Raw genomic sequence first — 15,899 nt, forward strand, 5'->3', positions numbered from 1 at the left:
CAGAATAATATAAATACCTTATAACAATACAATTCAAAATGATCATACAGCAAAATCAAGACCTGTCTGAAAGAGTTTGAACACAAAGTGAACATTAACACCTTAATGAAAGAGGATTTACTGCAGGACTGCTGGATTAGAATGCATTAATTTTAGCTAAACTGACAGAGTGTATTGCGTCATATCACAGGGTAAATATCTAAATGTTTTGCATTCAGGCTCAGGTTTGCCTTGAAAATGCACTGTCTATGTACTATTTGTATTTACAGTAGATTCCGTTTCCGTATTTATTTACAGGTTCACTGAATTTAACAATGAAAAAGTTAGATTGTCTGTGGCAGCCCAAAGGGGCATAGTATCAATACAAATCCACTATTGTATTAAGATAGACTTTATAAAATGTGAATATATCCTTTACGTTCTTCAGTCTTCTGCAATTATGGGCCCACAACATGTTAGCATTTGCTCTGGTTGAGACAAAAAATAAAATAATTCATTTTATCAATGTGTGCATGTGTGTATTCAGGACAGCCTGGCTTTGTTACTGGGGCCTGTGTTCAGTAGACGCAGGTGAATGAACAGGGCAGTTAAGGTAGTCAGGATAATTGAGCTAAGTGAGGACTTTGGCATCAGTGGCATATAAGTCTAACCTCCAGCCTGTTTGATTCTTTTTAAGGACAAAGTTTACACAGCAGAGACAGTGTGGTGCTTTTTTTGATGCATTTATTTTCTGAAATTATTATCAAAGCCTCAGGTACAGTGCTGTGCTATGAGGTGGGTTTGGTGTTGTGGCTACAGTCAGTATTGCAGGTCACGTGACATCCAATGGCCAATAAAGACTTTCTGCCTTACACAGTCATTACAGAGGCAATGGTACTTAAATTATGAATATGTTGTTCTGAACTTTAGATACACACTATTACATTTTGTAAAGTCTAGAAGAACTGTATAACTTTATTTTTATATGATGTGGTTGTGCAGGGAGCCAACAGGAAGTCAAAAGTCAGCTCGACCAGAGGAAGTCTGTAATACACTGCTCTAAACTGGCTTGACCAGATATTAAATGTAGTGCATGTGCTCTATGGGCCCAAAAATCATTAAGCTTGCAGAGGCCTGAAAAACCTTCTTGTTTACACTCTTAGTGAGCAGCTTTCATTGGGATGAAAAGGGTGCCATCTTGGAATGGGTTTCAGTTCTCTCAGTGCATCCATCATAATTATACTTTCTAGTGGGCAAACTAAGTAACACATCACACCAGCAATAAGATACTGTCCCAATTTTTCTTAGTATGACAAATGCTCTGATGTTGGTTCGTTTTATTACAGAATGACAAACATGGTCATTAGCAGCCACAGTTGCATAAGGGTTTAGAGCACTGGCTTTAGGATTAGCATCGGTTCAGTTCTAAACTAATACTGTCTTATATTGTGTGCTCTGCTTTGTGTGTCCAGATGTAGATGAATGTTTGGAAAGCCCATCTTTATGCTTTGGTGGTCACTGCAGGAACACAATGGGCAGCTTCCTGTGTTCATGCCAGCAGGGATTTCTTGTCAATGAACAGGGAACCAGCTGTGTTGGTAAATACTCATAATTCATGCTGCTGATATTCTGATGTTTCTATGAAAGACTCTTTTACATACTCTGTGTTTTTTTTTACTTTTTGTACAGACATTTTCTCATAGATAACCCCTTGCATTTTACAGCAGAAAATTCAGAGTCCTGAATTTGGAAAAGTCTGCTTTCTGTCTAAAATGAAACGCTTAAGACTTTCATAATCTTTTTACTGAGTTGGTGTGTTTGAGAGACTCATACAATACTGAAATCTAACTGTCATTTTGTGACATTGACCTGTCGAGGGCAAACTATGGGTATCTCTTCACATCCATCCATCTAGTTTTAGTGAAAATGTATTTTCTTTTTATTCTTGGTAAAAAGGCAAAACGTTTCTTTATTCCACCACCATTAGGCTGTCCCTTGAGCTTTAAAAGTAAAATATTTGTGCTATATGATTATTTATTTCCATAACATTTATTTGGCAGTCAGGCAGCAGCTGTTGAGAGGATGAATTTTCTGGAACCGAGTCTTGTATAAACTTAAATTGTATGAACACACATTTCATTTCCAAACAAAATGCAACATTAAGCACTGGAAACTATGGGGGATATTTATTAAGGTTTTGTGGCTCATTTTCTGGCACAAAACTGTGAAAAGTCTGTGTGAAGAATTTGCCCGTTGGGTCCCTCATTTACCAATGCTGTGACACAGGGAACTCACTGATCATCAGTGCTGGTAAATATGGCTCTAAACTGAAAAATTGTAGTGCTGCAGTATTTTTCAACAGGCTTAGTAAATACCCCACCCCCCACCCCCCAATGGTCAGCACTTGGTCAAGCTCTGAACTTGAAAAAGTGCATATTTATAATAGAAGTAGTTTTGGACACCAGCAACCACACTGTTACCAGCATCTGCACCACCCACCTCCCTGCTTCATCCACCTTATTGGGATATAAATATGGGACACTCTGTCATTATGTGGTTTCCTGTCATTTCAACAGAGCTTTCACCACCCACCAAAATGATACCGAATTAGGCCTGTGAGAGCAAAAAAGACTGATGGTTATTTCCCCAGAGCTACAATAAAAATCTCTTTTCTCCCACTGCGGAGGATGAGGGATCAGATCGGTTTCTTTGAGAGGTTCATATACATGCAGATATGCAACCAAGGTATCTATTAATAAGATTAATACAAAAACAGGCTCCGGAGTAGGAGATTTTGGACATGTTTTGAAATCCTTAAACAGTGTGCTGCAAAGTCAGCTAACCAGATTTTCCTCCCATACATATTTGGCTACTGAATCTGTCTGCACTGGAGTTATTATATAAAGTACTACATTTTTAAAGAGTGAAAGCCACCATTCAGTCAAAGCTTCAGGTTTGCCAGCTGTAATGTATCAAACAGCTGAATATAAAAATAGATTCACCACAGTCACATAGTCATACTTACAAAGGAAGTTTAGACATGGTGATACATGGCATACCATGTACCACACAAGGTGAACAAGCTGAATCTAATGTAGTCCTGCCATAGATCTCGCTCATCATGGAGTTCTTGTCACCTGGAGCTGGCTTTATAAGCCGTAAGTACTTTGGAAAATAAACCTTTTGTTTGATGTTTCCTAAAAACAAGAGATAGTTCATGAATGCAAACTCCTGCTCCTGGTGTTGTATCAAAGGTGGACAGCACAATGAGCCACAACAGCATTAATTGATTTGAATTCCTCCTGCATAGATAGGTAAACAACATTGTATGTACCGATGAAAAGAGATGTGTAACACTCTAAACAAAGTGCGTAGTTGAGAAACCTTATATTTTAACTGGCATAATGCAGACATAGTAACTTCTCCAGCCTTACAACTATTCTCTCTAATGTTACAGAAACAAGGCATTAACAGACATGCAACATGTTTTTTTTTTAACTTTCCATTAAGTCCCACTGAGTAGTGGAAACATCACTCCCTTTCAAGTAGCTCCAAGGTCGGTAAATCCAACCGGTGGTTGCTGTGTCTTCCCCCACACGATCACATACAGTCCCAAAGTAGTGAAATTAATTCCAACAGGTAGGTAGCACCAACAATAACATCATGGATCGTTAATCCACTGGTTAACCAGCAACACATCACATGCTGCAGACACATTGGTCTCAATCAGTCAAAACATACAGGTACTGTGCTCTACGGGAAATCCCGTTTTAATGAGATGATCATTCCCCGCCGTGAGGGCTTCACAGTCTGGCTGCTTGTAGGTTAGACCCGGTCAGGTAAAGCAGTGAGTCCCTGTACAGGAACATTCCTGGACATGCAGTAACCTCAGGCCCTGTAGTTTTCTCCACATCCTCTCATCACAGTGCAGCAGCAGGAGGGAAAATATATCCACAAAACCAGGAGCAGTCAAAAAAGGCTGCTTTTACAATGGCACCGGTGGATGTCAGGCAAACTCACATGAACATGCAACTGCCTGGAGATTATGACCATTCAAGTAAATCCTTAAACTACCACATAATACTTTGTTTTGTTAGAAAAAAGTCTGTAAACCAAGTTGCTCCTGCATAGAAATACTAGAACATACCTACACTTTGTGGGTGGCTGTGGCTTACGAGGTAGGGCAGTCGTCTCCTGACCAGCAAGTTGGTGGTTTGACTTCCGGTCTCCCCGCATTGCTAAGTGTCCCTGAGCAAGACATTGAACCCCGAATTGGCTTGACTAGCGCCAGTGCGTGGCAGCCTGTCGTCATCGGTGTGTGAATGTTGTGTGTGAATGGGTGAATGGTGTATGATCTCCTGTAAAGCGCTTTGGCCAGTGCAACACACTGTGAGAAAGTGCTATATAAAATACAGTCCATTTACCATTTTACACTTCATTTTTGGAGCTTTAGGACATGTCTAAGATGATTATTCACCATTGTAACATTGCAGATAAGTCAAAAAAACAAGGAAAAGCACCATGAACTCTTTAAGCCAGGGCAATAATCCAGTTACTGATAATGTAACACAACACACAAATGTTAAACAAAGCTTGAATTATTGAAAGTAGTAATACGATACAAAAGTAGAGTAAAATCATGACTATGCCTGGTCAATACCAAAACAAACACATTAGCTTTAGATACTAATGCATCCAGAAAGAAGAAAGCCACATCTGAATCGCAAACCCTGCTCTCTTTGTTTCCATCTCTCTGTGATAAAAAAAACACTACCTCTTCGGTCTGGCAGCCACAGCTTGTAGCTGCCGAGAGCTCCTCCAATGCTGTCTGTTTGAAATGATTACTCAGGGTTTGAAAAATACTTCTTACAACCTTTGCTAGGTGGCAGGCGGGGCTAATTTATGCACAGTACTTTTACAAATCAGTTTAGAGAAGCTGTACTGTAGGGCTGTAAGTAACAGATTGTCATGGAGGGGACACTTTAACCCAGAGACACCACATCCTCTATAATTTTAACCTGATTTGTCAGACAATGTGAAAATCTTAGTTAATGCATCTTTGCTATATGAAAATACTGAGTGAAAGTCAGCAAAATATCCTAAAAATATTAAAAGTATAAGAAGGACATTTATAATTAAATTGCATATATGAACACATCTTGCACCACTGATCAACACACACCCCTGTGGTGTTGCGATTGTAATGTGTGATATCATTATCTAATGCTATTTCCATCATATGGTCGTTTAGATATATTACTTCCTTGTGATTGTAATTACTGTAAAGATCACAACTGTCAAGTGTGTGTGTTTGTGTTTTTTTTTTGTTGTTGTTGTTGTTGATCCAACCGAACACATTACATTCTGGATCTATACATCTTTCAGTCCTTGCATAATAGAAAGAAGATAGAAGTCCTTGCATAATAATGCCAGTATACAATATATTTTCAGTGTAACACTGGAGCTCATGATACTGGATCAACAAATTATGAAATTTCAGTATTTACAATTGATTTCTGTGCCACATAAAAACCGTTTAATTATTAAAAGCCACACAATAGTGCAATTTTATATTAACATAATATTGATCAATTATGATATAACATTTGAATTACTCTGTTTGAATTTACCATAAGTGTTTAGCCCTCCATAACTTAACTAGATCAGCTCTCAGTACTGTGCACCATTCAGACTATAAGTCAGAATCCTCACTGCTTCCTCATACATGTCATTTGTACAAGCAGTTTGTTCATTATTATTTACAAATAGACTTTCTAACACTAACATATATTATTTATTAAGAGCATTGGCTGCACTTGGCACACTTTATATCTACTTTATCTAGTATTATGCAATTAAAATGCTCAGAAATGTGAGAAAAATCAGTTGCTTTTTGTTGATATAGTTGTTCCACTACTTGTGCTGTTTCAGATATAGATGAGTGCCAGGATCAGTCGGTCTGTACCAGGGGCCACTGCATAAACACTGAAGGCTCCTTCATCTGTCAGTGTGGGCCTGGCTTCAAAGTATCAGCGACTGGGGACCAGTGTGATGGTGTGTGATATGTTTATTGAGTGATTTTCCAAACAAGTAATGTTGTTGGTTTTAGGGGCACAAAGTCTCAAAATCCAACTCATTCAATTCAATGCATAACTGATATTGGTTTCCACACCTCATCTCTGCCTTTTTATCAGTTTCATTTAATAATATTCCTTAAAAGTGTTTACTCCAGTAGTGTGTCACCCTCCTTTTTGTTGTGGCCTTTGAGTGGGTCACAACAAAGTGGGGGCTCTTCCGGGATTTGAACCCAGGACCATTCACAATCACTAGACCTGGAAATGCTAGGAAAACACACACAGCCACACTAGAAACACACACAGACATATACACTATGCAGACACACTGAGGAGGGACCACTACAAAATAAAAGAATGGATTTTCATTCATGGAGGTTGTAGTGACTTGCAGTATGGAGTTTTCATGATTTCATGACATTTCTATATTTCAACATTTAACTTTCATTTTGCTTTGCTTCATACCTGGTCTTTGGCTAAGGACAAACACTGTTCTATTAAGTGGACAGGATTTCTAATTACTTAATATTGTAGAGATATTGATCAGGGGTGCACTCACTTTTCTTTAATACTGCACATCAGTTTGGAAAGAGATTCATGAACCTACTCTATGAATCACTTAATCAAAAGGGAGATAAAACTAGTTCATTTAATGCTGCACTGTGTATGGAAGCGCATGTTCTTTTATTGGACATATTGGACTGTGTGATGCTCTTCAGACAGTGACATAACAACCCTAAAAGAAAATAAATCAGTGTACTGCTTATACGTCATCAAGCTTCAAATCTACCCATGAAAACATTTACAGAAGCTTTGTCTTACAGTAGTAGTAACTTTCAACATGTAAACATAATCAAGACATAAGGATATAGTCATTCCTGTTTTAAAGAATACAGTGTCATTATTTCACCAGGTATTTGTTTCAACCTGAACAACCTCCCTCACAGGACTTGTGTGTGTATGTTTCAGATGTGGATGAGTGCGTAGACGAAGCTAGGCCTTGTGAGGCTGTGGGGGAGTGTGTAAACAACATAGGCTCCTATACCTGTACCTGCCCTCAGGGATACCAGCAGATCAACGGCACCAGCTGCAGAGGTGAGTGCTAGAGTAGGGACACATCCCCTCACCACCAGATGTGTTTAGTGATGCAGAGTATGTAGCGCTGCTTGGATAGTTGATCACACACATGCTCAGACCTCTCAGTGGGTTTCTGTCTGTTTTGTCCCAGATGTTGATGAGTGTGTGGATGAGCCAGAGCTCTGTTCCCCCCATGGCACATGTTTAAACACGGAGGGATCCTATCTGTGTGTTTGTGAGAGTGGATTCACTGCCAACCTTGACACGCCCTCCTGTGATGGTAAGATGCAGCTATATAGAAAAACATCCACCATGCATTACATGGGTTTCATAAAGTAGAAGAGTATTCAAATGGGCACAAATCTGGATACATCTCCTTGTCAGTTTCATTTAATTCTGACATTTTTTGTTAACTAATGTGTTGAAGAGACTATACAGGTTCTCTATTCACCCCTTGGCTGATGTTATTCTATATTTTTCTTATTTTTAACAAATGCCATGAAAAGATCAAAACCAACAATGTGTTTGTCTCCCTCACTACGTGTTGTGCACTAGCCAGGGCCCTCAGCTGCAAGCCCTCTCGTTCTTACTCAAGAAGTAAACTTTAGAAGCTAATCACAAATATTCTGATTTTAACAAAAGCTGTTTTAGAACAGCTGGCCACTGTAGTTTGCAAAAAAAAAAAAAAAACTTTATTCAAACAGGAGAATATAGTGTATTTGGTGGGGGTATTGTCACTGGCAGAGTAACCCCTTCAACCCTCTGTTGACTATTCTGAGCACTGGTTCCACTACTGCGAGGTCAAAATGAACAAGCTTGTGCTCTATGGGGAAATTTTAAAATACGTCTCCCTGTCCTCGTCACCATCCCAGAATGAGGTTTGAAAATCCATGCAAAAATTTTAATTTTTACAAAATAATAAATTAAAGGGTGAAAAGCAGTCTTATTGAGTCAGTGGACACTGATACTATTTAACCTGTTCTGAAAGTTCTGAACTGCAACTCTACTAACAATGTAAATGAAGGACAAAAATTCAGTACTATCCATTTTAACTACGGTATATGGTAAGTTTTAGAGGCTCGAACATACCACATTCTGCTACCCTCTCAAAATAGCAAAAGCAGGTTGCATTTTAATAACAGAAACAGTCTGGTCTCAGTACTGGAACATTACTGTGGAGAGGTTAATTCAGATTTGGTGCATTGGTGAGTGTTGCTGGCAGAAGATCGATATATAACCTGCTTTTCCTCTAGTGCCAGTATCGGAACAAAGCTTTCATTTACCATGTGAAATAATTCAACAGGAACTGATGAATTGCCATACATTTTGTACAGACCTTCATGGTTCCAAGACTATGAATAGCACTACCAATAGCTCCACATTTTAATGTGCTCAGTACTTTCATATACTCTCATTTGTGACACACAATTGAGCTGATGGATAGAGAGAGAGAGGCTGAATATAAAACACATGCACAAAGAAAAGTGATAGGTTCTCTTAGCACAAGAGGTGAATCAGGATGGTGCTCGCTCACTTTTTCCCTCCCTCTTGCTTGCAAAATAAATAAATAAATAAAAACATACTGATTTTCAGGATATTGTTTATGATTTGTGGGCATCATGGAGCTGTTATCAATACATGGGAGATTACTGTAACTTACCAGAGAATTGGAATGTCTGATTAGACAAGAGTGAATGGCAGAGGGGAATACGCTGTATCGGGCTGTGGATACATTCATTGTTAGTTTTGATCTCTTCATAGGATTTATTTACAATAAGTAAATACTGAATATTGCCAATCTACTTTTTAAAATAATCTTGCAAAACTCTGGCGATTTGTAAGTTTGAGAGTAACCACACATTTGCTTGTAACCTGCTAGCTTTCTTTGAAATATACTGTATGTCACTTAAATCCTCACCTTGGATGATGTCAGTGTATAGTTGCTAGCGTGCTTCTTCAGAAGTGCCTGTTGGATGGCTGAGTAGCTTCAGAAACCCCCTTCCTTGCATGTCTTTCAGAAAAGACTGTTTGAAAGTCTGTGTCACTGTTCCCATATCACCCCCACACACACACACACACACCACCCATAGATGGATGGGTGTTACTGACTAAACTATATTGTCATTGCCTTTAGATTGCTATTTACTATGTTTGCTATTTTTCTGTCTCATTCATCCATGAAACATGATGGTCTGAGCTGGATAAGTCCACACAGTTTGGGGGTCCCTGGTGACAGGGGGAAATGATTCAGTATAATCCTTCATTAATGACAGTGACTTTCATTGGTGATTTTAAACATTATTCAAGATTGACTCCACTCGGATTTAAACTTTGAAGAAAATGTTTCAGTGTTACAGAAAGTAGTACGAAGGCATGTAATTTCAAAATGCAAACATTTCACACACACAAATGTGTTTTGATTCCTCTTGTGGACTTTGCATTGATTTACATTTATTCCCTATAGACTTATCCTAACCTTAACCATAATTACTACTTGCCTCACCCTAAACCTCAACCATGTTGTCACGCTAAAATTCAGTGATTTACATGGTCGGGACCAGCCTCTGGTCCCCATGAGGAAGGCCGAGTCCCCACAGTGTGAGTGTGTTAACAGGCTTTGGTCCCCACAATGTAAGTAATACCAAGGGCACACACATACATTATCTTAGTCAGTATCTCCATCCTTCTAGTTCTGCCTGCACTTGTGACTGCCTACTTTTAAACAAGAAAGAAAGATTTGGAAAAGTCTTGAATTTCATTCGCATATGCTGCTCCTGTTTTCTTCACCTTGGAAGGAGTCTTGGCATTTGTGCCAGAGCTGTTTTTAATGCCCTCTCCTGCCTTAGAAAAAACAGAGGAAATAAAAAATGAGAAGAAAAGAAACAGACGGAAGCCTTTGAGCTGGCTGTCTAGACATGGAGGGATATTTGTTTTTCTCTGTCTTATGATTTATGCAGGAGACTGAGACAAAAGCATAAGTGTGTGCTACTGTGTCTGTCTACTTTTATGAAACCAGTTAATGCATTACTAACTTTTACAGCAACTGCTTCAGTTGCATGTTGTCAGCGTTCTCCTTAATCCACTGCATTCAACATTCACCTTCCTTAAACTGTTTGAGAGGAAATGAAGGAGAGCACAGGGGAAGTTTGTGTTGTGTGTGTATGTGTTTAACAGATGTTCTCATACACCATAGCACAATTTAAACTGTTGTTAGTGAAACAAATAATACAGAGGCTTGCATTAGATGTGAAAGGGTGACTAAAGAAAAAAGCATTTGAGATTATTTGTTTATTCTCCAGACATCGATGAATGTGGCCTGAATGAAACATTGTGTGGCCCTTACGGCTTCTGTGAGAACAGACTGGGGTCCTTCCAATGCCTCTGTGACCAGGGCTACCAAGAGTCCCAGGATGGCCAAGGCTGTATGGGTAAGTGTTTTGGTATATTGTATATTAAACTGAAGGTATTGAGTTTTTACATATGAATTGTACACAATCAGACCTTCACATGCACCTCAAATCATATGCTTACTGTCAAAAGTAATACCTTTCTGTATCAAATAACAAATAAACAGAAACCTACTAAATTACAGTTATGTCAATACATTTAGGAAATGGTGAGCAAACAGAAAAATACAAAAATACTTCACAGAAAATGAAGCACTCCACCTTAGCTTTGCCTCTCTCTCTACACCTGCATTTGTCAAGTATGAATTGACAGTTGCTGTCTGTCACAAAGCAGTTTCCTCCACTGTTTGTGGGAAGAAGGCACATATCTGTTGGATGGAAACACCTGGAATCGATCCTTTAAAAGGAGCAGGTGATAGCACTACGGCTGTTACATATAGCGACATATAGATGACAAGAAAATAGCTGTATAGACATGTTGGTGAGATTTTCTGTGCCAGAGAGACACAAGGCTCTATTTTCCTGCATCACTTTAGACGCAGTCCTTATGGAATTTCCTCAGGTGCATGTCTGTTTTTTGTTGCACATAGGTGTGTTTGGTATTTTCCTGCCATGAATGAATGTGCTTACCCTGAGGTAGGAGGAGAGGCACAGCTGGGGCAGTGTGCATGCTAATTAGGCAGCACAGTGCAGTTGTGGTGTTCTTTTTGACTTGAAATACTAATAACAATAACACCTGCTCAGACCACCTCTTATCACAATCACAGGTGCATTTGCTGACAAATGCATAGACTGGGAAGCATGAGATCATTTACCCAAATGTATTTTAATGGCACCCCCAACTTAAAATTAGCCCTTAACCCACAACTGATCTGCTGGAATTCATTCTGAATAATTTATTGTATATCATGAAATGTGTGATAATTTAGACTATTTTTAAATAAGTTAAACTAGTCCTCAGCATGTGGCTACAGATATGAATATGGTCAAACAGCGTTGGATGTCAGGACACACAAGGATGCGGAATCCAAATCCACAATACCACATGAAAGCAGCTCATTAGCCAAGATAAATAGCAAACACCCTGCAGACGTCTTCATTAATCCTGATACGCTGCAGGTAAAGTTGGTCTGACCTCACTGTGGCTGCTGTCACTGTTAAGTTACAGTCTCTTCAAATGAACAAGTTTCACACAGACCTTTGTTACTGCTGTGCAGATATATGTTGTGTCTGTTTTGGCATCTCATGGCAGTTTGATCAAGTTTGAAAGGAGGTGTAGGTGGAGATAAAGTGGGCGACACATCCACTGGCTGCGCACTCTGGTGGACCACACACAGTGATTACAATATGATTTTATTGTATTATTTTAAAAAACTGTTAAATGTTTATAATGTTACATATGAGACCCCCATGGATTTCACACACTGGATGCAGCTGGGAGTAAATTACACTATATAACTGCTGCTGGTTACAGGACCAGAGACTTTCTTTCATGCACAAAACCTGGTCAGTGATATCAGAAGGTTATTGAGTGAATATTTATGTGCAGTACTTCTACATAAATAGTTTGGTTACTGTCAATCTAGGAATGGAGGAGAAGAATATATATGGAAAGAATCTTTACTCTCATATGTTTTAATGTCCTGTCATCAGCCACTCAGGTGTCCGTCCTACTCTTTAAAGGGGATGAGAGGAGCTGGTTTGATTGGATATAACTAAAGCCAGCCCCGACTCCACCTGTGTGCCCGGTAACGCTTGGCTGCACACAGAAGTGTTCTGCATTGCAAAACACTGTTGAACGCACCCACATTCACCGTGCCCCTGGAGTTTAGACACGAGTTTAACAGTGTGACCTCTTGAAGGAAAATAAAGCCTCAAGTGCTGTGTCCACAGGTAAGGCAGGGGTGGCTAGTTTTTTATATCCTGGAACAGTGAACAGCTATATGAGAAAGAAATATGGGTAAACACAACAATTCAGCAAAGTTTGTAAATGAACTTTGTTTTACCTGTTAATTTTTTATCATCATTGTGATTTGAATTAAATCAATACAAAAATTATCACAAATAAATATGTTTACTGGAAAAACAAACCGAATACAGACAAGGAAGCTAACATCCATCAAAAATATACAGTATAAGGTTCTCTCCATCCTGATTATCCAGGCAAATGTAACATATTGGTAACTGGATTTGACAAAACAAATTCCTTCAATACACCATTTTTCTTTCAATTTCTGTATGATAGTTTTGTTGTCCCAGAATTGTGCCACAAATCATCATGGTAGCTTAAAGACAAAGCTGCTGTAATAAACGCAGTTATCAGCTATACCCCCATCCCTCTCTCTTGGTGGAAGTGGGACCAAACTGGCAACAACTGCAACACTACTGCATTTGTGTGGGTGGGGACTTTTACTGAGGCATCTTTCTACATTTTTGGTCAGGTTATGTTTATGTTGACAGCTCCTTTTAAAACTTTCACTTTAACTGACACCTTAATCTCACTCACTGCCTTCACTTAAGGTGATGGTGGCATGAACTGAAGCCTCACCCAGCCCTTCGTAATGCTTCAATTTCAAGAATAACTTCATTTTCATACCAAAAGCTGCAAATTGTCAACATGCAAACTAACTGAAACAGTTCAAGTGTTTTAACTGCACTTTTTTGAACAGAAGTACACAGAAATTTTCTTCAGAAGTCTGTGCTTACTGTAATGATGCATACCTCAAATGCAGGCCTGATTTTCTCTTTGGGATAAATTAAGGCTCTAACCACCATTGGAGAATTTACCTTTGGCCTTAGTTATTTCTCTGAATAGCAGCATTGCCAACTATTGTGCACACACAACATCCCAGTGAAGAATACACAGAACTAATGTTGATAATCAGTGATTTTCCTCAAGTTTGGTTTGGAAAGAGTCTGAGCTGATGGGTGCTGGTGGTTTCCCCAGGATAACTGAGCCCCTGCAGCTCTCATCTAGTTCAATTTCCTCTAGCAGGAAGCACTGTCAGAGCAGACTTCCTCATGCTGAACCTTTAAAGAAAACTCCCAGTCCTGCTAAAATACATGTGCAAAACGTTAGTTGTACAGTTACTACCAAGTCTACCAGTGTGTTCTCATTTACAGCTAACTCACACACTTCCATCTGCACTTTGGCAGTGCTACTGAGTTCCACCCAAGTTCAGTCCAGCCAGCTGCCTCATCTTCACTGCCAAACCATCTGTGGCTAGCACAGATGGCCTCACTTAAACACACACACTGCTCAAAAACAGACAGTGGTACTGTACCATTAACCATTCAGAATCCTTCTCATCTGCCTCCCCTCCATCTATCCCACTCTTATCAACTGATGTTCTCAGCTTTCTTCTCTCTTGTCCATTCTCTCTACTCCCTATATTGTGTTTCCCCCTCTGAGGTTCCCTTTTCTTGCCTCCAAGATCTTTACCTGCATCTCTTTCCCATTTCTCTTCTCCTTCCACCGAGCTGGGTGCGTTGTCAGTTTGACATATTTCTTATTGGGTTTAGCAGCTGTCTTAACTCCAAATCTGTTTCTCAGAAACACTAAGCAACCAATCGAACTACCTTCTCTTAAAATGAATAGTTTGGGACTTTTCAAGCTGGTAACAAAATCATACAGATGTATCGCTGTATGTGAGAACATGTTTAAGTCATTGTCACTTATACTCTCCACACTGAATCTGAATGTGACTACTCTGCAAAAAATGAGGGACAAACTAAAGAACCCTTGTTCTGTAAAAAAAAAAAAAAAAAAGCACCCCAAAAAGTTTGTCTGAAGCTCAGCTGTCCCACTAAGCTAATTCGAGTTGGTTTATTTCAAAGTTGCAGTCTATTTAAAACAAGTTTCCCTGGACAGTAGCTCATTTGCTGAATTGTAATAGAGGGATACGTTCTAGCAGCAACCAACTTTTTACTCACGTGAATGCATAATAAATCTCTTACTTATGATGATATGGCCATGTGAGCTATAACAGCATACACTAACATTTGTTTCTATAAAGCTGAACCAGTGTCACTGTTACACTGTAGGTGAACTGTGATCACTGTGGCCTTTTTAGGAACATTATCTTACACAAACACATAACTTTACCTAGGTTGATAAATAACAGCACATTATGGATTTATTTGCACTTACCCCCTTACCAGCTGTTGTTAGCTCAACTGTTAATGGCACAGTGATGCAAAATTTCTCTCACAACATCTCTGCTATTGTGGAAATGGGATCCACATACGTACACTCTCTCGGCTTTGCAAACAGTTCATTGTGTTCATTTTGACCATTTCAGGAAGTCTCAAGTGAAATCTGTGGGATGCTTTTGCACATCGCTTGTTTCTTTAAAAACACACCGATTGAATGCAGACACGAACCATGTTCTCCTTTACATGAAGTGCAAATGACACAGGAATAAACAGGAGAAAAACAGGAGCGACCCTGAGATGTCACACATGTATGGAAGCCCATTCCCGCCAGTTAAAGTTTGTCTGAAGCTCAGCTGTCCCACTAAGCTAATTCGAGTTGGTTTATTTCAAAGTTGCAGTCTATTTAAAACAAGTTTCCCTGGACAGTAGCTCATTTGCTGAATTGTAATAGAGGGATACGTTCTAGCAGCAACCAACTTTTTACTCACGTGAATGCATAATAAATCTCTTACTTATGATGATATGGCCATGTGAGCTATAACAGCATACACTAACATTTGTTTCTATAAAGCTGAACCAGTGTCACTGTTACACTGTAGGTGAACTGTGATCACTGTGGCCTTTTTAGGAACATTATCTTACACAAACACATAACTTTACCTAGGTTGATAAATAACAGCACATTATGGATTTATTTGCACTTACCCCCTTACCAGCTGTTGTTAGCTCAACTGTTAATGGCACAGTGATGCAAAATTTCTCTCACAACATCTCTGCTATTGTGGAAATGGGATCCACATACGTACACTCTCTCGGCTTTGCAAACAGTTCATTGTGTTCATTTTGACCATTTCAGGAAGTCTCAAGTGAAATCTGTGGGATGCTTTTGCACATCGCTTGTTTCTTTAAAAACACACCGATTGAATGCAGACACGAACCATGTTCTCCTTTACATGAAGTGCAAATGACACAGGAATAAACAGGAGAAAAACAGGAGCGACCCTGAGATGTCACACATGTATGGAAGCCCATTCCCGCCAGTTACTCCGACTTAGCTAAGTCAAAATTCTGACATAGCTAAGTCGAAATTCCGACATAGCTAAGTAGAAATAATGACTTAAGTAAATCTAAGTAGAAATTCTAACTTAGCTATGTCAGAATTTCTACTTAGCTATGTCGGAATTTCGACTTAGCTATGTCAGAATTT

At 39.2% G+C, this 15,899-nt stretch overlaps 1 protein-coding gene across 5 annotated transcripts in view; it reads left to right on the top strand.

The window, feature by feature from the left end:
• ltbp1 (latent transforming growth factor beta binding protein 1) overlaps nucleotides 1–15,899 on the top strand; it is a 156,259-nt gene that overhangs the window by 115,238 nt on the left and 25,122 nt on the right. For all 5 annotated transcript variants that reach the window (XM_020599892.1, XM_020599894.1, XM_020599893.1 and 2 more), the window contains 5 exons: nucleotides 1,452–1,577; nucleotides 5,911–6,033; nucleotides 7,023–7,148; nucleotides 7,282–7,410; nucleotides 10,430–10,558. In XM_020599892.1, the coding sequence (XP_020455548.1) occupies nucleotides 1,452–1,577; nucleotides 5,911–6,033; nucleotides 7,023–7,148; nucleotides 7,282–7,410; nucleotides 10,430–10,558 (633 nt within the window). The remainder of the gene's footprint in view (nucleotides 1–1,451; nucleotides 1,578–5,910; nucleotides 6,034–7,022; nucleotides 7,149–7,281; nucleotides 7,411–10,429; nucleotides 10,559–15,899) is intronic.

The sequence above is a fragment of the Monopterus albus genome, unplaced genomic scaffold (assembly GCF_001952655.1).
Source record: "Monopterus albus unplaced genomic scaffold, M_albus_1.0 scaffold43.1, whole genome shotgun sequence".
Classification (NCBI taxonomy): Eukaryota; Metazoa; Chordata; class Actinopteri; order Synbranchiformes; family Synbranchidae; genus Monopterus; species Monopterus albus.